General features: G+C 47.0%; 1 protein-coding gene across 2 annotated transcripts in view; it reads right to left on the reverse strand.

Moving 5' to 3' along the window:
- KAZN (kazrin, periplakin interacting protein) overlaps window positions 1–25,941 on the reverse strand; it is a 301,595-nt gene that overhangs the window by 252,784 nt on the left and 22,870 nt on the right. For both annotated transcript variants that reach the window (XM_048518982.1, XM_048518983.1), the window contains exon 2: window positions 3,510–3,667. In XM_048518982.1, the coding sequence (XP_048374939.1) occupies window positions 3,510–3,667 (158 nt within the window). The remainder of the gene's footprint in view (window positions 1–3,509; window positions 3,668–25,941) is intronic.

The raw sequence follows: 25,941 nt of genomic DNA on the forward strand, positions 1-25,941 counted from the left end.
ATTTTTTACAATTCATCCCGCAGCGTTTTAAAAAAGTCCCAATTTTTGAAAGAACACACAACAATCTGGTCACCTTAGGGTAAACCCTAAAAGGGGTCCCCAGCCTGGTGCCCAGGGGCACCATGGTGACTGTCAGCACCTTTTCTAGTGCCCGCCAAGTGTTTATGGAAGCAAGCAGGGCCTGGTAGGACTTTTACCCAGCAAAGCTTCTGACTATTTGAGATTCAATTGGCTGGATAATTTTTTTTTAAAGGTTGCTTTGGCAGCAGCTGCCACCCAAACACAAAGATCGGTACTACGGGACTGAAGTTAAGCCATCGTGATCTTTTTCTGGCTGGCTCTGCCTCTGGCAGTAGTCGTTTTGCGGCAGCCATTTTGTGGCTGCGTCCATCTTGCCGTGTCAGAATTCCAGATGGGTCCACAGGCTCAAAAAATGTTAAGGATTCCTTCTCTACGATACCATAGCCTACCCCTGAAAACCCTGCCGGAAGCTCAAGTAACGCTTTCAGAAGGCTTTAAGTTGCTAAGGTGCTCTCATTCAAACATGACTAAACCTGGCACAGGGCCCTTGGAGCTGTTCACAGCTCAGGGAAATAGGAGGCATTTAGAAGTAAAAAGAGAAAAAGAGCACAGAATCTGGGAAAACGGTGAACAGTGAGGGAAAGAGGACTATGATCCCAAAGTATAGGCTCACAGGCTAATTTTTAAAGGGATATACTAAATTTGTCCTGATCTGGATAACCCAAGCTAACCCAGGTTCTTTCCACACCAGACTTTTTGAGGCAGGAAATGTAACATTTCCTCCATAGAGTTCTGCATCATTTCCCCCCCCCCTTTGGTTCCCAAAACATTTTATTTGCAGCCTCAGAATGTTTTAAACAAATGCCCTTTGGAAATGATTCTTTAGTTGAAACGTTTTCAAAGCAGCTTCATTTGCCTGTGTGATCTCTTTAAGAAGTTCCCCACACCTTCCTTCAGCCCCCAAATTTCCTCCTTGGCACCATTTTGTGAGTTCACTCTCCCTTCCCCCTTGCTTGTTTTTGGAGCATTTCTGCTTTTTTTTAAGGAAAAAATTGGGAGCCAATCTTTGAAGCATCGAATATACAAGAAGTAGTGAATCAGAGCATGAGACTGTGAAGAATTGAAGCACCCATTCTTCAACAAACTCAAAAAAAGAGGGGGAAAAAATCACAAAATGGTGACCGACCAGGAATCATTTCAAGGAGGTGAGTGTGAATATACATCATGGTAAAGTGGAAGGGATTGAAAATATTATAGAAACGTTTTCAGGGATTTGTGTGGAAAGGGCCCCAATCTCATCAGATCTTGGAAATTAAGCAGGGGCTGGGCCTGGTTAGTATTTGAATGGGAGACCACCAAGGAAGTCTATGATTGCTACCCAGAATCAGGCAGAAATAGCATTTTTGGTAGGGTAGAAATAGTATCTGGGGGACAAAACACATTGGTGTGTAGGTGAACTTTTCAATCTTGGTTAAGAGCAATTGAGCATGAAGGCAATGTTTTCTGGATGAGTCACATGGGTGTGCATAACCAGTCAGGGATCACAGTGAAAAGAAGATGCCACAGTATCACTAAGGGCAGGAGGAATCAATCGAGAGTGAACTCAGCTTAGAACAATGACAAATTAATCTTAACAGTTCAACCGAGACCGTGGAGGCAGCTGAGGATGGCACTGCTGCTGTCCCGCTGCGCCACCTTCAGGGAGAAAACAGTAATGTCCCCAGCCACCAGAAAGTCCTCCGTTGGGGCCAATGGACTCATGCCACCCCAAAGGGTGGCGTAAGTCCATGGCTAAAAACATGAAGAAATCTTTCCAAACTCAGTTGACTAGCACTATTCCACCATATCTTCAGGATCTACACTGTGCTACTGAAGGTAAGCTGTGGCAGTCATTTTGTGGTTGGCATCACCTCCTCTGGCACTGGCAGCCATTTTGTTCCAGCATTTTGTTGCTATGCCCACTACGCTGTGTTAGGGCGATTCCGCACATGAGTAAAATAGGTTCAACCCAGTTCCCTGAGAAGGGTACTAGCCTAGGTCGAAGCCATTGTTGTTCCCCACTGCAACCAGCTTGATCCCAGCTCAGAGATCCCAGCTCAGAGAATCCCAGCTCAGAGACCCCAGCTCAGAGAATCATCCTGTGCCTCTTCGCCACTCCGTTCCGATTGGCTACTGTTCTACGGCCATGTTCCGTCTATCCCCACACACGTTATAAAAAAACTGCCACAGGAATGGAGGGACGAAGGTGGCATTTTTGATTGGCCAGCTGTACGCATGCCCAAAACACTCAGCTGTGATTGGCTGAATGGGGGTCTCCTGTCCCTGCACTTTACTGGAATTGAGCTGAGTTTGAGTGTGGTTCCCTGAAAAAGTAGTAGTTCCCAACTGGAGTTGGAAATTTGACTGTTACACGGGGCGAAGCTGGTACAAAACCACGTCGATCCCAGTGGTTGTGCGGAGCACTTAGGTCGAACGCAGCTTGAACTTAGGTTGATAACGCAAGTGCGGAATCAACCTTAGAATTCCAAATGCGCCCGAAGGATCATGAAGATCGGGGACCTCTCGAGTAACAGTTTCACAGGACGTTAATGCTTCCTTCAGCCCTAAATTTCTGATGTAGAAAAAGAGGTGGCATAATTGGCTCCAAAAAGCAGCACATGCATATTGCGACAAACATCAGCACTTTGTGTTGAATGTATAACTTCCAGACGTTAACACTAAATGGTCTCCTCTAGGTGTGCCTTCCCCACTCCCCAATAACTTTGCCAAAAATGAAGTCCATCATTTAGATCTGTCAGAACAGCTACAATACAGCGGTTCTCCCATGGTGGGCCAAGTAAAGGACGAGGGTTTGCTGGCAGAAGAGGTTCTGGGAAGCTTGATGGGTAAAATTGGTTTTGCTTCTGTATGAAGAACAGACGTTCATGAAATGCAGCTGGCTGTTCAGCAGTGCTAGATATTTCTAAAGATGCTACATACCCATATGCTAACAGAATTAAGATCCCTGCATTTTGTACTGGAGAGAGGGAAAGACATATGGAGTGACTTTACAAGAGGGTCCCCAGGAGATACAGCATGTTTAGAAGCGGGTCCTGAGAACTACAGAAAGTTAGAAAGTTTCAGGTGGATAGCCACAGAAAAGCAAGATTTGAATCCGGTAGAATCTCAGAGGTGAGCAAGACTTCCAGAGGATAAACTTTCAAGAGCCAAACCTCCCTTTGTCAGAAACAAATAACAATGCAACTTCATAGGGAGCTTGGAGGTGGGGTGCAGGTGCGAGGGGGGGGGGAGCCCTGCAATGCACCCCCAAGAAGTGGCGACTGGGGCTGTAGCTCCATAGCAACCCCTCACTACGCCAGTGGTTGTATCTGACGAAGGGAGCTTTGACTCTCTAAAGCATGTTCCTTGGAAATCTTTTTGGCCTCCAAGAAAGTTAGAAGTGGGTACCTTTTGTTGCAATTGGGGACCTGCTGCTGAACCCATCATACCTGTGCATCCATCAAGAGGTGCTTCATGAGCAACATGGATGTTTTCAGAGTCTCTTTTTCATCCGGCAAGAAAGTATCATCTTCTTCAGTGAGTGCCTTTGCCTTGTTCACAATGAAGTCAGAGATCTGGTCGTTTAAGGTGTGCAGCGATTCCACAGCTGGGGAGACAGAGAAAAAAAGAAGGGACTTCTTAGGTAGATGGGAGACCTGGGCTCGAAACAAGAACATAGATAGCCATGCTGCCGTAGCAGGATTACTTGAGTTCTAGGTGCAGTTTTCATAAAATGAATGAGGGAGGAAAGCAACGTTTTTTGCATCTCCAGAAGCATCTTCTTGCCCTGCCTTAGGCTGGCAGTGAGGATTGGCATGGTTAGACATTTGCTGAAGCCACAGGCCAGAAATACCAAGCTCATTGGGGGTAAAGCGTCTGGCTGGAGAGGAAGGAGTCCAGATCCGGAGAAATGTATGTTTGGTTGCTTTTCAGCACTTCTGCTAGAAAATGGAAGATCAAAAAGCCGGGGGGAAAAGCAGGGTTCCTGATCATTTGTCCAATCTAATGTCAGCTTGAGGCATCCTCCTGTGACTGGGGAAATGGCACGGCAAGAGTTAATCCCCATGGAGTTGGAAAGGCGGGGATTAACTCTTGCTTTCCCCAGTCAAAACAGGATGCCTCAAACTGACATTAGACTGGAAGGATAATCAGGAACCCTGTTTTTTTCCCAGCCTTCTTGATCTCCCATTTCCCAGCAGAAGTGCTGGAAAGCAACAAAACATACATTTCTTCCGCTCTGGACTCCTTCCTCTCCAGCCAGATGCTTTACCTAGGCCCTTTCTGCACATGCAGAATAATGCACTTCCAGTCCACTTACCAATGCACTTTGCAGCTGGATTTTACTGTGCAGAATAGCAAAATCCGCTTGCAAACAATTGTGAAAGTGGATTGAGAGTGCATTATTCTGCATGTGTGGAAGGGGAGCTACATTGAGATTAGTATTTCTGGCCTGTGGGACTCAGCAAATGCCTCTTCCCAGAATGCCGAACAAAGCCGCCATACCTTTTAAGATGGCAAGGGATCTGGCCAGGGCGCTCTAAAACATGCAGTTGTGACCACTAGATACATTCAAATACGACCACTGCAGAGTTATTCGAAGCCAAAGGTATCCAGAGAATATTCCCCATTTAAAAATTTCAGATCCTCAGCCTTCACGCACTTTGGCCCGAACAAAAAAAGCAGGGCATCGGAAGTCAAGAGATATTTTAAACGTGAATGATTGGCACAACCAAATTTAGGATCGTTCCTCCACTGGGAAATCAACATTCCAGTTTGAAATATCAAAAGGCCTTCTCAAATAAGTTTTAAAAAAAATAATTTAACATATTAATGGGAATTCCAATATCCCCCAGGCCCTCAGTTCAGCACTAATCTTTTTAGTCAGGCTCCATTACTTTGCAAAAATGACTTACGTTTTATATTCACTACAATGGATATTTGTCATTACTTTGATATGTTACAGTCTGAGCACTCACTTTTGGATTGTCCTCCCTGATTAACTGCGATTTTCTCTGCTCTTCTGTCTAAGACACTGTACGTTATGGCTGTGTCGTTTTGGAAAAAACCCATGCCATTAAAGTCTAGTTTCAAAGGACTTGCAGAGAAGAGTTTGTTTCTGCCCTCTTCCTTCACATCTCTGACTTTATTTCAAATTATCTCTCCTTGTTTAAACTGCCAGCTGAAATTCTCATCACAAACGCTGCTCCCGATGTCCCTGCCTGGAGAAGTAAGATGGGTAGTAGGCAGAGAACGGACTTACAAACTCTTTCCCTTCCTCCCCCCACAACAGACACTTGGGCTGATTCTGCATGGGCCAAAAACAGCAGTGTGAAAACGGTGTGAAAACGGTGTAAAAGGGTTTAAAACGGTGTAAAAGGGTTTATACTGTTTTCACACCATTTTCACACCACTGTTTTTGGCCCATGCGGAATCAGCCCTTGTGAGACAGATGGGGTCGAGAGAGTTCAGAGAGAACTGTGATTGGCCCAAGGTCACCCAGCAGGCTTCATGTGTAGGAGTGAGGAAACAAAACTGCTTTTCTTAACCACTGCACTATGCTGGCTCTCTAAGAAGATCTCTAGCCTTTAAAAAATGAGTATGTGACCGTTCAAAGCACAAAACAGATAGTTCCCAATTTTTCTTTTTTCCCCAACTTGAATTTTGGTGAAAGGGGGAAAAATGACTTCTGCGCTAGAGATGTCACTGGGGTGAATTTTTCAGCTCGACTTGTCAAAACGCAGAACAGAACTGCTGATAAAGCCTAATTTATAAGTGCGAATGCAGCCACGGTAATGGGTCTTGGAGAAGAGAAAGCACGGCCAGGAGAATAAGGGAGATTGCTTAAACTCGAAGCAGGAAATGAAGACAGAAGTGCCTGAAGACTTGGGTCGGGAAATGAAAAACCTCTTTGCCCTGTCAAAGTGGAGAAATAGCTTTCCCTTGGCAGGTGTGCCGTACCAGGTCAAAGTACAGCCGCACTTAGAGCTCGAGGTGGTTTCTAAATGTCTCCATGGATTTGTTCCAGAGCGGCAGCCATATTCGTTCACAGCCATCAAAATTGCATGCCTCGGCCAGAATAAATGTGTCGGCCTCGAAAGTGCCACAAAAGTATTTTGTTATCGATGGATGTGGGAGTTCCGAGTGGCCAGGGCCTGCTTTCCAATGCAGAACTGATGCACCGGATAGAATATTCCTAAGTCTCTTGACTAAGTGGCTTAAAAATGGCTTTGGAAAAATATACTTGAATATAAACAGCTGCTAGAAACATCTTGTAAGCAGTTTTGAAGCCTTCAACAGAACTAATGAAGGTCACATTGAGGAGGGGGGAGATAGTGGTGAGCATGTCTGACTGAGGTCTGGGGAACCTGGGTTCAAATGATGGTTGCCAATCCCCTGGCTGTGGCTGGAGATCCCGAGGGATTACAACTGATCTCCAGGTGACAAGGATCAGTTCCAGTGGTGGGATCCAAAAATTTTAGTAACAGGTTCCCATGGTGGTGGGATTCAAACTGTGGTGTAGTGCCAATGGGACTGGGCGGGGCATGACGGGGGCGTGGCCGGGCATTCCGAGGGCGGGGCTGTGGCAAGGACGCAGCCACTGCGCCGGTCCTTGGGCAGGAAACGAATGCACGCAGGCGCAGGCTGCCACGCACGCCGGTGCACCTCCTGCTAGACTGCTTCAAGTTCTGCATGCTACTGCTGAGAAGAGAGGCGTAACTAAGGCAAAAATCACGTGGCAAAATCACCAATTAGTAACCTCCTCTTGGCACACACAAATAATTAGTAACCTACTCTTGGGAACCTGTGAGAACCTGCTGGATCCCACCTCTGATCAGTTCCCATGGAGAAAATGACTACTTTGGAAAATAAACTCTGTGGCATTATGGGTCCTCCCCTTCTTAAACCCCTATAATCTCCAGGAATGAGGGCAAATGTCCTGGCAGTGCTCATCTTGGGCCCCTCCCTATCTCTCAGCCTAACCAACCCTCACAAAGTTGTTTTTATGAGGATTATGTGGAGGAGGGGTAAATAATGTGAAAAGTTGCTTTCAGTCCCTGATCAAAAAGACAGTGGGATATAACTTTTTTTTAAAAAAATATGATGTTAGGGTAAGCCCACACATTATCAGTTCCGCAACACTGTCAGAGAAAGGAATGTCTCTACATTGTAAATTCAGTCGCTACATTGGGAGTCAGTTGGGTCAGACTCTCTATCTCAGTTTAACGTATTTATCTGAAACATATTTAGTCGGCCTGTCCATCCAGGTTAGGGCCCCCAAGGATACAAACAATCAAAACAAGTGTAAAATACACAGTATAAAAACAATGAGAAACAACAACTAAACAAAACACACACACAGGGAAGAGGCTTAGCAGTATAACGCCAGACTAACAGATAAGTTGTTAAACGAAGTGTTGTGGTGAAGATAAATCTGAGAAGTCACTGATGCTGTAAGCTGGTTTGGGCCTCCATTGGACATAAATATCTAAATTAATTAATTGTGATGAATTATTTTTTCAGAATTCAGGGGGAAGGAAGGAAGAATGTCTGAATTTAACTCTGTTTTCATTTTAAAAAGAATAAATTCATTGGCATTGCTCAAAAGATCTTCTTGGCCTCCGGGGCGGCGGGAGGGGAGGGACGGGGAGTAAGAGGTGGTGGAAGAGGATTATTTGCGGCCATTCTATTTTTATAGTTATTTTAATGTATGGCATTATTTATTGTTTTAAGGTTATATTGGTAATGTTTGAATTTTAAAGGTTTTATGATTGTATTATAAATTGTGTTGGAACCCACCCTGAGCCCTGCAGGGATAGGGCAGGATAAAAGCCCAATAAAATAAATAAAATAAATAAATAAATAAGGTTTTAATGCTGAGATAAATGTTCCACAGAATTTTTCACAGAACACAGCTGTGGAACTGTGCTATCTTTTGAATAGTTCAGATTCAATCCTCGAGTTTTGGCATCAGAGTTTGAAAGTCAGGATCTGAAATTTCGTAGTTGACAATCCATATTTGCTGTTCATTATATCAACCCCCCAGGCAAAACATGGCAGGCTGGAACACAGTTCAGAAGTACCAAATGTCACTCTGAGGTAAGGCCTCCCATAGACACTTCAATATTTCATTTAATATTGGCAGCATCGTGACGTCTGATGAAGGTTAAAGCAGAAGGTGCCAAAGCACAATTATAGCTGAATGTCAAAAAGACAACACTAACGACTACTGGGGAATCACTCAACTTTAAGCAGGACAATGAGGAATTTGAAATTGTTCAAGACTTTCTACTCCTTGGCTCCGTCATCAAGCAAAAGGGAGACTGCAACCAAGAAATCGGAAGGAGATTGAGATGGGAAGGGTAGCCACGAAAGAGCTAGAAAAGATTCTTAGTGCAAGTATGTGTCACTAGCAACCAAGATGAAAATAATTCTTTTGTTACTGGAGAAAGAGATTTGTTTTAAAATTGAAATCTTAGTTTTAACCCATCCATCCATCCATCCATCCATCCATCCATCCATCCATGCATCCATCCATCCATGCATCCATCCATCCATCCATCCATCCATCCATCCATCCATCCATCCATCCATCCATCCATCCATCCAAAGTATCCGTCATTAAATCCATCCATCCATCCATCCATCCATCCATCCATCCATCCATCAAATCAATCCGTCATCCGTCAAATCCATCCGTCAATCCAATCCCGTCCATCCATCCATCCATCCGTCAGTGGTCATCCGCCACCCGCCCACCCGCCCACCCGCCCGCCCGCCCATCCCGTCCCGTCCGTCCATCCGTCATCCATCCATCCGTCAAATCCATCCGTCAAATCCGTCAATCCCGTCAAATCGTCAAATCCGTCAAATCGTCCATCCCGTCAAATCCGTCAAATCCATCCGTCAATCCGTCAAATCACCAGCCCATCCATCCATCTCCACCCACCCACCCATATCCATCCATCCATCCATCCATCCATCCATCCATCCATCCATCCATCCATCCATCCATCCATCCATCCATCCATCCATATCCATCCATCCATCCATCCATCCATCCATCCATCCATCCATCCATCCATCCATCCATATCCATCCATCCATCCATCCATCCATCCATCCATCCATCCATCCATCCACCCGCCTACCCATCCATCCGCCTACCCATCCATCAGTCTGTCCGTCCGATCTGGTTCACACCAATCTCCTGAGTCCACAGTCAGAGTCTCAGATCTGGTCCCTCCCTCCCTCCCTCCCTCCCTCCCTCCCTCCCTCCCTCCCTCCCTCCACCCTTCCATTTCTTACAGGTACACATTCCAGTTTCTGAATTCATTCTTAAACTGGATCAAAAGAAGAGCAGACTGCAATGCAGAACCAATGTTGGGACAATATAGGAACAGCAGCAAGAACATCTGCTCTTCCCTCAACAGGCCGCTGTGATGGACAAACCCTCTTTCCTGGCCTCCTGCCAAATGCAGAAGAGCTACAAAATTTGGATTGATCCGCCATAGTGTGCACCGCTCTGAATACAGGGCCCTGGGGTCATGCATAGTTCTTTCAGAAGCTGATGTGATCTGAGGCAGCAGCGAAACATAAATCGAGATAATTGTCTCTGCTTGTTGACTTTTAATATGTATGTTTATGGGAACTCTTTTCATTTAAAACAAGCATCCCTGCAGCAGTGTAATTACTGCTCACATGAGGAGGATTCGTTTTTGTCGTATATTTGCTGGGATCATTTTTGGGGACGGGTGAGGGTGGATGAAACAATTTGGATCCTTCCCCACACTGCACACATTTCCTTGAAAACAACTTCTTAGGAACATCTGGCCAGTAGGGAACCCTATCTTTTAATTCTCGACAGAGTGTCGTAAGTATGTTGGATTGCCAAAACATTTTGCAGCCGTTTGTGTGAGAGTTTTGGCTGTTTAATATTTTAAAATCCTGAGGGGTTTTTTTTTTTTGCCGGGGGTGCAGGAAGAGGACTGTCCTCCTACCAGCAGCACAATGTACATTTAACTGAGAAAAACAGTGAAGCTGACATTGCTAGTTCCAGCCCAGCCAGTGATAGATATTGTTATTTTTCATTAACGTCTCTTTGCTATTGCGGCATTTTCCAAGGATTTTAAAATGGTGGTGTGGAAAAAAAAACTACACAGAGGTTGGGGCTTGTGGGTTAAAACAGCCCGGCTGAGGAATTGGAACATCAATAATGGGCATGCATACACATTCATTGAAAATGCTGGGGGGAAGAATTAGGACTAATAAAAGGAAACACTTCTTCACACAACGTGTGATCGGTGTTTGGAATATGCTGCCACAGGAGGTGGTGATGGCCACTAACCTGGATAGCTTTAAAAAAGGCTTGGACAGATTTATGGAAGAGAAGTTGATCTATGGCTACCAATCTTGATCCTCTTTGATCTCAGATTGCAAATGCCTTAGCAGACCAGGTGCTCAGGAGCAGCAGCAGCAGAAGGCCATTGCTTTCACATCCTGCACGTGAGCTCCCAAAGGCACCTGGTGGGCCACTGCGAGTAGCTGAGTGCTGGACTAGATGGACTCTGGTCTGATCCAGCTGGCTTGTTCTTATGTTCTTAAAAACAAAGCAAAATAAAAAAGGGAATATCGTGGCACTTCGAAGATGAACAAACGTATTGTGGTCTACATTTTCAAGGGCTGTAGCATGGCGCAGTGGTTAAAAGAAGGTGAACTCTAATTCTGAACAACTGGGTTTGTTTTCCCATTCTTCCTTGTGAAGCCTGCTGGGTGACTTTGGGACAGTCACAGTTCTCTCAGAACTCTCTCAGCCCACATAGAGGAAGGCAATGGCAAACCACCTCCAAATATCTCTTGCCTTGAAAACCCTACAGGGTCACCATAAGTGACCGAATGTCTCACACGCGCGCACACACACTTTATTAAAGTTTTGCTAATTTATCACATTTAACCTTTAAATATTCATTCTGTTTTTAGGCTTTCTGTCCATCTCCTTGGTTACCTGGATTTTCTGGGTTAAAGTTTTTCTCCCCTTTCTGCTTTAACTTTTGTTATGGACATTTTGTTATTAAAAATAAATAAATGCCTCTCACAAATTTTCCCACAGCTGAACTTCTCTGTCAAATGTGACCTGTCCATGGCGAAGGACCAATACACATTTCCTAAGTCCCCTTTGTTTCACCACCTATGCAAGGATTATTTAACACATACGCAATGACAGAAGGCACATTCACCCGCAGGCTGCATAGTCTGGGGAGTAACAGCTGAAAACTGATGTCAGAGTTTCAGGTGTTTCTTCTTCCCCATCTCAAACAACCCCCCCCCCCCCCCCCACACACACACACATACTCACAACCTCAGGGAACAGCATATGCCTGCAGAGTTCATTCAGATGAACACACCTCAAATGTCATATCAAATAGCAAAGTACCGGAGGCGTCCAGGTGCATATTTCTGATAAAATACCAAAGGAAGACAAGCCATTCTGAAAAGAGGACTAGAAGGCTGGAGAAACGCTATGCCTGTGTATAGTTGATCAGAGAAATGATGAGGAGATTGGACCATCTCTTGGGGGTTTTCTAATCCACTCGCTTCCAAGGACAAGAGGCTCTAATTACACAATCAATGAAGACAACATACTGCAGGCAGAAAGAAGACCATTCTGAGATATATAACAGAGAGGAGCCTTGATGGGCGAGAATGGATGGAGGTTGTTGCTCAGTGGTAGAACATCTGTTCTGTTCTTCATGCAGAAAACCCAGGTTCAGTTCCTGGCATCTCCAGTCAAAGAATCAGCTGGTAGGTGGGGTGAAAGACCTCCACCTGAGACCCTGGAGAGTGTAGTAATGCACTGCTGACCCAGCAGCACCGTGGTAGAACGTTGGAACGCCAACGGACCTACGGCCTTCTGGTCGCACCGCACCCCCACTCCTCATCCCCCTATGAGTCACGGGTCATGAACTGTCTGGCTCAGTCACCGGGCGTCCCAGACAAAGGGACAATGATCTGCCCCCAGGTAAGGATTAGGCCCAGACGCTGATGCTCCTCTCCGCACGTAGCAGCCAGGTGAGATCATGCATCACATGATGATCTCCAGGTCTCCCGGTCTCCCGCTCATCTCCCTACCCACCTCCTTTACACGCCCACAAGGAAACCCTAATAAAAGGTGCGAGAGACCAGCACAGGAGAGAGTTGTCAGGATCACGAAATCCCGCGCTTCCTGTTGCTGACACTCTCCGCCAGATGAAGAAACCTCCTCCTCGCTGCCTCGGCCATTCCTAGGGGCGACACCCCAAGGGTTGACTACAAGCTGGTGCCAAACCCGGGAATCCTCGAACCTCCACCCTGCTCACCGTCAGCCTGGGAAGGGCAGCGATACCGAGTCCGCTGGATCGGCGATCCAGGGACCACCGTTGTATCGCTTCTGTCCTCTGGATCGGCGATCCAGAGACACGCGCCTCAGACACTCTCGTCCGGGACGGAACACCGGTGAGTATGGGAGCTTGCAAAAGCAGGGCTTATGCGACAAGTAATGCTTGATCTAACTGAAAGCGTTAGCTTAAATGCGGCAGGGTCCCCGAAGAGAAGGGAGCTGGCGAAATTGGTTGAGGAGATTGAAGCTCACGTCCATGGTACCCAGAGGGGGGGGACATTGAATCTTAAGGACTGGGAAACATCGGGCTACTCTTTCTTCTATTGTGAGCCTCGCACGCCGATGTCACTGCTACTGACGGGAGACAATGTTATGTCGCCATCAGCCTGCAGACCTATGGCTCCCTTGCCGTGAGAGGTCACTTCCTTTCTCGGATCTTTCACCTTCAATTTCATCCCCGGAATTTCTCTATCCGCTAAATTGGACGCCTGTCCTCCTTCTGCCCCCCTTGCTCCTCCTCCGATTTCAAATTCTCCCGCTGGGCTCAGCTCCCCTTGCTCCGCTTTCATTTTCGAAGCCACTGCACCTCCTCACAGCCACGTGAATGGCTGGTTTCAAAATGCAGAGCTGCATTAGCCACTTCGATCTGCAAAAGAGAAACCCTGACGGGAAGAGCGATGCCGATATTCTCGTGATTGTGCCCTCAGTCCATTTCAAGGATAAATGGGAGGATGGCATTGTTCAAGGGTTGTCGAAAATCGCCTCTTTAAGCTATAACATCCTCACTGAGTCTCACAGCGACGCGAGACGAGGGAATCACTAGTCTCTACTTGAGAGGCATGCTAGAGGCAATCACAGGGAATCACTTAATGGTTCCGACGACTGGAAGACCACCTCCCGCATGCTCCTGAGCTCCCTGCACAATTTGTGATCTGGGAGAGCGAAGTTCACAGCAATGCTTTAGGCAGGGCAGCGCCGCCTCTGGCGGGCGCCTTTACACCAATCACAAGAGCTTTGCTGGCTACAAGCTTGCTAGCCCCAATGCACAAGTCGCCTGCCGTGGCCACCTCCCACGGTCGCTTCTGAATGCTCTAAGCATGCTTTGAAAGTCCCCAATACCGGACAGCCAACCCAAAGTTTTTCTAGCACCCGGCAGAAGCCTCAAGAGCCCTATGCAGAGTTTGTGAACAGGCTCCAGGAGGCCCTCAAGAGGCAGGTTGACAACGAGAGCCCAGGCTAACTCTTGGGCCTTGCCAAGGAGAACGGGCCTCATTGAGTGCCGCCAGTTTATCAGGCCTAGGAAGGAACCCCGAGCTGGCCGACATGCTCAAAGCTTGCCAGGATATCGGGTCTTTAAGCCCATCAAGCCAGCCTCTAGCCGCCCTCTCGCTGCCATGAGACAGCCCGAGGCGAAAGGTCTCAATTGCAAGGCAAGCCAGGACATTTCGAGGAATTGTAGGCCGTCTGGGCGGGGGCTTTCCAACCCTGACGGAGGAGGTTCTCCCCGAGGGCTAAGACCCCCAGGAAAGTCTAAGACCGGCGCTTCCCAATGCCCGCTGGGAGGCCTGCCTGGCATCTCCCAGCCCGGAACCAAGATCCGCACCTCAAACCCCTTCCCCGGAGCTCCCCATGAGATTCTCGCTGCCCCAGCTCAGTATAGTGATCCCATCCCCACGGAGACCATTGGGCTGGTCTTGCCAGCTTGCTCCCCCCCCTACTGCCTATACTTCCTGCTCTGCTAACCCCTTCTACTTCCAAAGTCACCATGCCTCCACCAGTACCCCAGAATGGCACGCATTTCAAAATCTCTGCAGAGTCCACAGTCACTGAATTGCAACAGAAAGAAATGCTGACGGAAGAGGACTGCTGCTTGAACTCCTCCTCAGAATGCCCCATAGCCACCCACAGGACAATGAGGCATGGAAAGGGGGAAGATGTCGCGACAATGGCCTTAAGCCAAAGTCCCTCGTGAAGAAGAAGCCCCCTTGGTCTCCTCTCCAGCTGTAAGGTTCAAACCAGATCTCATAGCCTCTGAGCCTGTGCAAAGCCCTAAGCTCAAAGCTCCCAGTGGCAGCAAACAGTACCTCAGGAGAGAGCAAGATCTCAAATCAGAGTCTAATCCTCCCTCGTTACTTTATATGTGCTCTGTATGCCTATGTATGTTCTGTATGCGTCTTGCCCCTTTCAAAGAGACCTCCCTAAAGTTTTCCCCTCATAAGCAGGGATTTTTTCCATTAGCTTCTAAGCTATGCTCTTGTTAGCTTCACCAAAGTTTTTCTCCCTTCTGATTATGTTGCTGCCAATGCCTTGAAAGGCTTCTCGGCCATTACAGCATCCTCATTTTAAACGGGACACAGCTTCGTGGCAAGTACTCCCTAGGATACTGATGGGACCTGCTTCAAGCCAGCTTCCATCTTAGTTTAAACCTTCAAAACTCTTCTTCAAACTCCTCTCCTTGAGAACCTTTTTCCTCAGAGGTAGGAAGCGGTGCCTCAAACCGGCCAAAGTCTCCTTACAGGGGGGGAAGGTAGAGTTGACTTCCAAAACCCTTCCCGCCTCACTTCTTTTCTGCACACCCTCCTTCTCTCTCAAGGGCTGACGCACTCCCACCCTAGATCTGGGATCTGGACAAAAGGCTTTTCTCTTTGCAAACCCCTCTCAAATTGCTCGTGTGATCAAACCCTCAAGCCCAGGAACTGTTTTCTTTGCATCTTTCTCTAAATCTTTCCTATGAATGCTATATTAATGACATGACTATAATTGTGAATTGTTTAAGTTGCCGCACCTGGTTGTGACCTCTCCCTTCTCCTAAGCCTTTGGCACCTTCGCTGCCTTTGTGTAATGCCTTTATGTTGCAAGTGATCGTTGTCGGAATGGGGCCAACTCGCACCTAAGAAAGCTTGGCCAAAACAAGCGAAAAGAAAGGGGGAGAGTAGTTCCCCATTGACCCAAGCAAGGTCTCCTCCAGCAGACCATATCCAAAGGTATAATTTCCTTCTCTATTCTCTATCAAAATTGTCTGCCAAATTTCCACCTCAGGGCCTCTGGCTTCCCATTGTCATCTATAAGAACTAACTCAGCCAGCAATTTCGCAAAACCCTGGGGATTAAAGCTGCCGCTTGTTTTCTCTTCTATACAGGAGTCCAGCTCGGCCATGCCGGGCCAGCCCCATCCTCGAGATGGAGCGGGCCTCCCCTGGAGGATCCGACCCCGCCGCCTCCTGTTGAGAGAGCCCGATCACCCCAGCCTGGGCCAAGATGGGAGGGACCTCTCTGGAACCAGTACACCCATTCTTCCACGGAGATCGGTGAACCCTCGGCTGCCCCCCAGGGGAATGGCAGCTCTGGGCCAGCTGGTGGCTCAAAGGTTGATCGCTGTGTTATTCAGCTGCTCCTCATCTGCTACAGCCGCCATTCTCTCTCCCTCTCTGCCCCTCGGCTGAAACTTCTGAATTGCAGCCAGGAACATTCCTGATAGATTAACCCCTGTTGGAACCTCCGGCTTCGTTTTCAGTCAGCTTGAATAATTGTTGGAACACGCCTTTCTTCACAACCTTGCTGCGTGAGAGTCACTGAACCTGCAATGCTAAAGACTATCATGTAGCTCTCCCTAAGCTCGCCTTTGAGAAACCCATGGACTCCTAACTTTATCGCTCTGTAGTTTTGGTAGTCAAAACAGCAAGAGCCATGCATTGGACAATTATGCAACCAGCGGTTGCCTTCCTTTCCTTACATCTAGCCTATGTACTGTTTAGCTATGTTTATTGTTTTCATTTATATGATGTTAAGCCTCCATCTACAAACATGCATGTCTTGTATATATTGTTGCCAACGCAATGTCTGATGCCTTGCCCCTTTATGCCCATTGGAGCCGACCTTAATCCATGGAATTGTTGAGTACTATGACCGACTGATTATTGAAGTTACTGCATGCCTTAATTTTAGAAGTTATCAGATTTTGCTGTTGTTGCATTCCCGCCTATCTGCCTGCGGGACTCTCTACTGTCAGTTCTACACCATTGTTTTGCATCAGGCTTCACCTCTGAGGAGCCCAAGCACCGGGTGCGCTCCGCCTCTCCTCGACCCCCCCCCCTTTGCCGGAGTTTTAATGAGGCGGCTCTCAGCCAAGGCGGAGATGTTTCCTCTTTGCTAATTTCCCACTTTGTTGGGAGTCCCTGACTTGTTTCATGTAACACTAAGACTATCGGCCGCTCTGGCCTGTGCCCCTATGCGAAGTCTATCAACTCTTACCCCCACCGCTCTACTGGATGCCTGGCCTCCGAGCAGCAGGAACTTCAGTCAAGCGTTTAATCTTTAGAGATAATCGCGGCCGCTATTGATTACTTATTGTTGTTGCATCACCAAGGTTGTGAAAAATGTAATGCATTATTATGTGTTGCTTTAATCTCTCTGATAATTCCCAATTGATTCATGTGAAAGTGCTGCCAATTGCAGGAAGTTGTATCTAATCTTGAAGTATGATGTTTTGCCCCATTGGTGGTCAGCCCTCTGGAGCTGGCTGCGGGAGGATGATTGAGTGCTATTGTACAGCTCTGCATTGGTTTCAATTTGTATGCCCTCATTATCGGATCTTGTTTCCTGTTCAATGTATGTCTAGTATTGCCTGTAACCTATGTAAGAAGCCCTCGAGTTCTCCCTTTACCCGCGCAGCCAAGCTCCTAATGTTATACAAGCAACGGCTCGGGTCAGCTTGACCAGACGGGCGGAGGAGACAAAGCTGCCCCTTCAAATCACCCCTTAGCATTTCGGGTCCCCCCCTTCTAAAATGTAAAAAGTGAGGAGATGTAATGCACTGCTGACCCAGCAGCACCGCAGGGTAGAACGTTGGAACATAGCCAACGACTCCACGGGCTCTCTGGTCGCACCGCACTTCACTACTCTCATCCCCCCCCCTATGAGTCACGAGGGTCATGAACTGTCTGGCTCAGTCACTGGAAGGCCCTGTGACAAAGGGACAATGATCTGCCCTCAGGTGAGGATTAGGCCCAGACGCTGATGCTCCTCTCTCACATGCGTAGCAGCCAGGTGGAGATCATGCATCACATGATGATCTCTTGATATCTCCTCGTCTCCCTCAGCTCATCTCCCTACTCCACCTCTCTTTACACTTCCCACAAAGGGAAACCCTAATAAAGGTGCTAGAGACCAGCACAGGAGAGAGTTGTCAGGATCACTAAATCACCAGCTTTCCTGTTGCCTTTGGCAGCTCTCCGCCAGATGAAACCTCCTCCGCGTCTCGCCTATTCCTTAGCGACGACCCTGCGGGGTTGACTACAGAGAGCCACTGCCAGTCTGAGAAGACAAGACAGAATTTGATGGACCAGAGGTCAAGTGTTTTGTGTATGTCTAAGTCATCCATTCCCCACCATGGCTCATACATGCATAAAAACCCAGGCTCCAATAAACAATTTCAGTGAGGAGCACTCAGAAGCAAGCTTCATCCATGAGCACAAATACAACATACAAGATAAGATTAATTCAGAGGGGAGGTCTATGTGCCACACAGACTCTAAAGAATGTTGGTTTAATTTGCTATTCTCAGTCTTCGGGATGGATCCGCGACATCAAAAGCAGGTCTTCGGGCAAATGGCCCTCAGCAGCGCTGCTGACCCAGGAAATCCAAAACAGGGCAGCTCCAGTTGGTTCTTCTCCTCCAGTTAAGTCTGGATCACAGAATGCCTCAAAACAGGTTGAAGGACGCACAGGAGGGAGAGAGGAAATTGCTTTCTGCCAGGCGTATGAAATACATCTGTGCTGAAGACAACTTCAAGGAGAGAATCTGGGGCTGGCCACAGTCTTGCCAAGAGGTGCGGGCAGAAGCAGGCTGAATTTCAGAAAGCCAGCAGGGCTGGGTCCAGGTTTCAGGAGGCCATGAGCAAAATGGCGCCTAGTGGCCAACCCATGTGTATATGCGTGCACACATAAGACTGCACTGTCTCCCTGCCTCCTAGAGGAGGGGGCAGAGTGGAATGCAAACCCTTTGCACACCTTCCATCTGCACTGGCAAGGCATCAAATAAGCATGAAGAAGTTTCACTCTGCTCTTCAACCCAGCCTGCCTTTCCCAGCAGGCAATGGGAGATCACCATAGAGTTTCAGGAGCTTCTGAAATTTGATTTCCCTTGGGAGGCATGCCCAGGGGAGGAGACATATTATGAAAATGTTTGTCTTTCAAGGGTTTTACTTTACTTAGGACCTTTGGAAAGTGTTGTTATATGCACGGTTTATGAATAGCTTTGACCAATAACCATGGTGCTTGTATACAAGAAGACTCTCAGTTCCACTAAGGGCCACAATTTGAGATGTTGCTGCTGGCCGTGGTGCTGAAAACTAAGTCTTCCTCCACAGTTCCCCTCACCCCAGAATTTGAAACTCTGAATTATATAATCCAGTTTCTGAAGAGAAATATTACAGTGTTGCTTTTTCTCGCTTTCGAAATTTTGCAGGGAGCTTTGTCGATGCACAGTTTGCCACAGTTGTCTCATGCCTGGTCCTGCAAACATTGTGTTTGTGTGGGCTAAAGATTTCCTAATGCCTTGGAGTGTTATCATTTTATTGGAGCAATGATATCACAACCAATAATACACATAATGCCATTTGGAGAATGGGCATGTCCATTTCCCACTAACAATCCCACCCACTGCGTGTTAAGAAGAAAAAGAGTTGGTTTTATACCCTACTTTTCTCAACCGTAAAGAGTCTCAAAGCAACTAGCAAACTCCTTTCCTTCTCCTCCCACAACAGGCACCTTTAGCCTGGTCCAGAGAAGCTGGAGTGAATCCACCTATGGAGGCAGTGCAGGGCAGCCTTGGTGGATTTGCCCTCCTTGGAGGGGTACTTACTCTGGTGGAGGGGCAAATTTGCTGGAGGGCTGCTGCTGCGGCCCTCCACAGCAGGCAAACATTCAACTTCTACTGACCTTTATTAGGCATACCCACAAGAAATAAAGTTCAAAACAGAGTACAAAACAGAGCAAGGGGGGGAAAAATCTACACAGTTCTTAAAGCAAACCTTAAAACCAGGACGAATCACATCAGGTCGGAAACAAAGAGGTGAATGAGCTTCCCTTATGATCTTATCTTGAGCACCTAAGAACATAAGAACGAGCCTGCTGGATCAGGCCGGAGTCCATCTAGTCCAGCACTCTGCTACTCGCAGTGGCCCACCAGATGCCTTTGGGAGCTCACATGTAGGATGGGAAAGCAATGGCCTTCTGCTGCTTTTGCTGCAACCGAGCACCTGGTCTGCTAAGGCATTTGCAATCTCAGATCAAGAAGGATCAAGATTGGTAGCCATAGATTGACTTTTCCTCCATAAATCTGTCCAAGCTCCTTTTAAAGCTATCCAGGTTAGTGGTCATCACCACCTCTTGTGGAAGCATATTCCAAACACCAATCACGCATTCCATGAAGAAATGTTTCCTTTTATTAGTCCTAATTCTCCACACACACACCCTCCCCAGCATTTTCAATGTATGTCCCCGGAGTCTGGAAACAAATTTGCTTCTGTTGACATTTTCTACCCCATGCATAATTTTATAGACTTCAATCATATCCCCCCTCAGATACCCCCGCAGCCTCTCCTCATAAGGAAGGTGCTCCAGTCCCTCAATCATCCATATTGCCCTTCTCTGCACTTTTTCTATCTCTTCAAAAAAATCTATCTCTTCAAAAAATGCCCCTGTTTTTCCAGTTATCCCACCATCACTGTTATTCAGCAGGTGTATCGTCTTTACACACTCAGAACAACCAATTTTATTCCCTAGTACTGGGACAAGTAATGACAGTCTAGGTAATGAATACCTCGGACAAGAATATATGATGTGTTCAAGGGTCTCAACCCTATCCTGACAGTATTGCACAGGTTCCATCTTGGAGCGGGATGTTCAACTGTCGATCCTTGAGAATGTCAGAGGGGAATACGTTGCATCTAGCTCAAGCAATGACCCATCTCTGGGCAGGCAGACATGATCCAGAGAGCTGTGTTTGTGCTCCTGTGCCCCTGTCAGCATAGCAGGGGTGTTCTGGAGGCATGGCTGGGGGTGGAACTTGTTGGATTTGACAGCCTTGCATTCAGCAGGCACAGAATTCTGGGAGAGCTCAGCGAACATTCTAAAAGTGACAGTTGGAGGCTGCAGCTCTCTGACTCTTGAGTGAGGAAAATTGTTCAGTTTTATGTTAACTAAAGCTATGTAAAAGCCTCTGACAGAAAGTTTAGTACTGTAAACTGTACTGGTTATTGGTAACCAAATTGTAATGACAGGATGAACTGTAAATGTATCATCATACAAGTGTATCCATCCATCCATCCATCCATCCATCCATCCATCCATCCATCCATCCATCCATCCATCCATCCATCCATCCATCCATCCATCCATCCATCCATCCATCCATCCATCCATCCATCCATCCATCCATCCATCCATCCATCCATCCATCCATCCATCCATCCATCCATCCATCCATCCATCCATCCATCCATCCATCCATCCATCCATCCATCCATCCATCCATCCATCCATCCATCCATCCATCCATCCATCCATCCATCCATCCATCCATCCATCCATCCATCCATCCATCCATCCATCCATCCATCCATCCATCCATCCATCCATCCATCCATCCATCTCAGTATAAGTTCTTTTGTTTATGATTTCTGAGGTAAAAAGGCTGATCTTCAGTTACCAAGATGACTGTTCTTATTTAAAGTGGCACACAAGCTACATTCTGCTTGTTATTCTGGCTTCCACACAGCCTTTGCCTGCCAGAATGCCAGTGCCTGGGGCTTGGACTTATGCCACCCTTTTGGTGGAGTAAGTCCACGGAGTCCAGTGGAGGGTTTTTCAGCAGCAGGGAGGCATAAAATCATAGAATCATAGAGTTGGAAGAGACCCAAGGGCCATCAAGTCCAATCCCTTGCAATGTAGGAACCACACAATCAAAGCACTCCCAACATATGTTCATCCAGCCTCTCTTTAAAAACCTCCAAAGAAGGAGACTCCACCACACTCCGAGGTAGTGCATTCCACTGTCGAACAGCCCTTATTGTCAGAATGTTTTTCCTGATGTTTAGGGGGAATCTCTTTTCCTTCTCACCTTGGAACCCATTACTCCTGGTCCTAGTCTCTGAGCTGCAGAAAGCAAGCTTGCTCCCTCACCAACATGATATCCCTTCAAATACCTACACATGGCTATCATGTCGCCTCTTAACCTTCTCTTCACCAAACTAAACATCTCCAGCTCCCTCAGCCTCTCTTTGTAGGGCATGGATTCCAGACCCTTGACTATTTTGGTTGCCCTCCTCTGGACCCGTTCCAGCTTGTCCATATCCTTCTTGAATTGCGGTGCCCAGAACTGTATGGATGGATTTTTTGTTTATTGCCTCCCTGTGCCATCGAGAAGCCCTCCTGAAGGCATCAAGGCAGCACCACAGCAGCACCGTATCTTGCCGCCGGGTGCTCTGGATTGGGCTGCTTGTGAGGCAGGTGGGGCTGAGAGAGTTAAGAGAGAACTGGGACTGGCCCAAGGCAAAGGCATACTGTGCGGAAATGGTGTCTGGGGGCAATACCTGCTCCGGGCGGCCCCCACATGATTTATTTCAGCAGCTGAACTGATAGTCTAGACCACAGGTGTCAAACTCGTGGCCCTCCAGATGTTCATGAACTGCAATTCCCATCAGCCCTTGCCAGTATAGCCAATGCTCATGTTGGGAGGGACTGTAGTTCATGAACATCTGGAGGGCCATGAGTTTGACACCTCTGCTTTAGACCATGCATGATAGGGCACACCCTGGCTCCAGCATCCGCAACCCTAGCACCCAATACCTGGGTGCTAGCACAAACCCTTTAAATCCACACGCCCCTTTTCCTTTTCTATCCATCATGGTATTCATTTTTTTCCAATTGATCTTGTACATGGACGGAAGGATGCCAATCATCATACAGTATCTAGAGGCGGCCACGTTTTCTCAGTTATCGGCTTGTCAGATTTGCCAAGAGAGTCAAAACACAGCACCGTGACAGCTTAAAAAGACCCGTTTGTACACCAATCATCTCTTGACAGAAGTTCCTAGCCCAAAAGCGACTGAGAAGCCTCGCTCTCCCTTCCACAGCGAAACAAAGCAAACGGATAAATGGAGCCTCAGAAATACATTCAATAGAATGCAGTCAAGGTGTAATTAGATTCAAAGCTCTATTGACAAGCAGGCGTCTGGCAATCATGCAAAAAATTAGATGTTCATTGAACGAATGCTCCTCATGGACATGGCAACCACCACCCCACAATCCATTTTCACAGCAGCTTGGGAGAGGTAATATAGAAATGGTGGAGTTGTGCCCTCACCTGGACAACTGGAAAGAATGTTTGGTGTTTAACAGAGGAAGGTGAAGAGTTTGGATTTATACCTTGTCTCACTACACTAATAAGTGTTAAGTGTAATTCCCTTCAAACATAATGGGGGGTGGGAAGCATGAACACAACAGACTGTCCTTCCAGTTTTCAAGCTGGGGTAAAAAAAAAGGTGAAAAACATTGATATAAAGTCAGATGCTGCTCAATGCAATGAGAAAGAGCAAGTTCCAGATTCCATCTCTTTCCCTTCTGTAAGCTGTTTTTTTTTTTTATCGATCGCCTGTGAAAAACATTTGAGCCACTGATAGATTGAGGGGCTTCAGAGGTCACACTCTGCCAGATTCCCCTTCTGCAAAAAACAAATCTGGCCTTTTGAGCAGTATGTTTGGGAGTCACTCTACCACCCAGACGGGGAAATTAATTTACTGGAAGGTAGGAGGTATTTCAAGTCACAGGCAATGCTGTTTCCAACCTTCTTCTCAGCATTTCTCGTTTTTTGAAATCCTCCATGCAGCTGACCAGAAGCAGAAGATCAGAGGAGAGTTTTTTCATGGAGGAAGAAGAGCATTACTGAGAAAAGGGATTTCAAACAGGATTTCAAATTCTCAAAAAAAAAGAAAAGAGGATGAGTAGTTTGGATTTATATTCCACCTTGTGAGGTAGGTGTTGCTGAGAGAGTTCCAAAGAACTGTGACTATGCCAAGGTCACCCAGCAGGAATGCAGGACTGTGGAAACACATCTGGTTCACCAGATAAGCCCCTGACAGTCAGGTGGAGGAGTGGGGAATCAAACCCGGTTCTCCAGATTAGAATCCACCCACTCTTAACCACTACACCAGTTTAGGATGGTGTACATCAGAATATACCAAAGTTCCGGAGATATGTGGAGGGGAGGCGGCTTCATATAGCCTAATGTCACCAGATCTCAGAATCTAAGCAAGATTGATACTTGGAAGACTCTTTCAAGGGACGCAACAGCAAACCACCTTGGCTTTTCACTTGCCTTGAAAACAGCTGGCTGGGGTTGCCATCAGTTGGTACAACTTGTTGGCACTTAACACACACACTGGAGATATGCTGCTGCCAGCGTGCACGTGGACATCAGAAGCATCTTGAGAGTGGTAGAGGACTTATACCACCAGTGGCTACATTCTGTTAGTGACAACCCCGACTTTTCATTCTAAAGTCCCACAGAGCACACAAGATACCAATGGAATTGGGCATCATCCCAGTTAATAAAATCTTCATCACACGTTCATTGGCGGACACCTCCACTTTCGGAAAGGAGAAGAATGGCTAGACGTTTCTGCTTATCTTCCCGATGGCACCATTCCCATTCGTTACTTCTTTTAACGTCCCTTCGTGTACTTATTCTGTTCCTGGTTTTAATTTTATGGTGTCCCTTTTGTCAGCAATTTTCAGTTTCCTTATGATTGATTTGAAAGAGTGCCGTTAGACACTTTCAAAGCCAGTGGCTGAGAGATGGGACATAAGTGTTTTGAAAAGAATTGTCGTAAGGATATGATCTCTGCCGCCCCAGCCCCCAACCTAAAGTTAAACCTTTGCAGTCACCTGCCCCACATGATTTTGCCAGAGTATGAAACATTTAATTTATTAGGTGTGCTATTGTGTGGCTTCCTGGACTGTATGGAGTTGTAGCTTCTATAGTATTCTCTCCTGACGCTTTGGGGTAATTCTCCTGCATCTGTGGCTGGCATCTTCAGAGGATCTTGATGCCAGCCACAGATGCAGGCGAAATGTCAGGAGAGAATGCTGCTAGAATATGTGCTTATGCCCTGGAAACCAGGCTCCACAGCACCCCCCAGTGATCTCCGGCCCGTGCGGAAAGCCTTTTGACAATACATTTACACCTATTGCTTGGGAAGGACCTAAATTCCACTCATAGGGGGGCAACAAATAATTCACCTTCTGCCTCACCTCGATTGGGGAGGGTTTTCATCACTGTTAAGGCCCTGGGAAAGTTTGTCTAATAATAGTTTTGCATATATTTGATTAGGATCTTAATGATATGTTTGCCTACCGAAATAATTGTTTATCTACCTGTGGTTCCTCTCCCAGAGGACGTGTTGGCAAAACAGTCACTTCTTATCGCTGCTAAGCATTCATGGTAAACAGCAGTTAAATGCTCGGCTGAGTAATCGTAAGCAAACAGCAGGGGTCAGGACTAGAGTGCCAGCTCCAGTCAGCGACAGACCCCCTCATGAGCTTCAAACTGCAAACTTCAAAATGGGAGCACCGGGTTCCAATTCTTCTCAGGCATCATTCAGGGCTGTTAATAAGATAGCATAATTCCCTGAACCAGCAGTTATTTTCTCGCAGGGGGCTATCTAAGCTTCTTTTCTCATTGGTTCTCTCTTGCCTCTTATAAATATGCAGGACTTCTGTCCTTTAGTGGTAGCAAGGCAGGGAAAGCCAAAACCTCTGCCTCTCTCATCCATCTCATACCAGCTAGTCTGAACACGGAGTATTTAAACTGCCTCCTAGCCTTGACCTGGATGGCCCAGGTTAGCCAAACCTCATCAGATCTCAAAAGTTGTGCAGCCTAGTAAGTGGGGGGGGTGCTGAGAGAGCTGAGCCTGGCGCAGCCTTGGCCCGTGTTCTAGATGCATGAGCTCTCCCTGGCGTTTATTCAAACTGTGGCTGGCATCTTCAGAGGATCTGATGCCAGCCACAGATGCAGGCAAAACATCAGGAGAGAATGCTGCTAGAACACGGCCATACAGCCCGGAAACCACACAGCACCCCAGTGATTCCGGCCGTGAAAGCCTTCGACAATACATAGCCTAGTAAAGTAGTTTTGAAATGGGGAGATCTCCAAAGGATCACCAAGGGCTTATTACACGAGGAGGCAAGCAAGGGTAAACTACCTCTGAATACCTCTTGCTTAGAAAACTCAACCGAGGGGACCATAGGTCAGCTGAGACTTGACAAAAAAGAAAGAAACTAACCTTTACAAAAAAAAATCCGATGAGGACTAAGTATGCGGCAAGAGCAACATAATGTTGAAAATACCCGAGTATCAGTAAAAAGTAAAAAGGACAGGTGGGTAAGGAAATCAACCAAAAACCATTAGGGGCAGATTTGGGGGAGGTGGGTGGGATTTCCAAAAGGTTC

This window comes from Sphaerodactylus townsendi, linkage group LG16, assembly GCF_021028975.2.
Source record: "Sphaerodactylus townsendi isolate TG3544 linkage group LG16, MPM_Stown_v2.3, whole genome shotgun sequence".
Classification (NCBI taxonomy): Eukaryota; Metazoa; Chordata; class Lepidosauria; order Squamata; family Sphaerodactylidae; genus Sphaerodactylus; species Sphaerodactylus townsendi.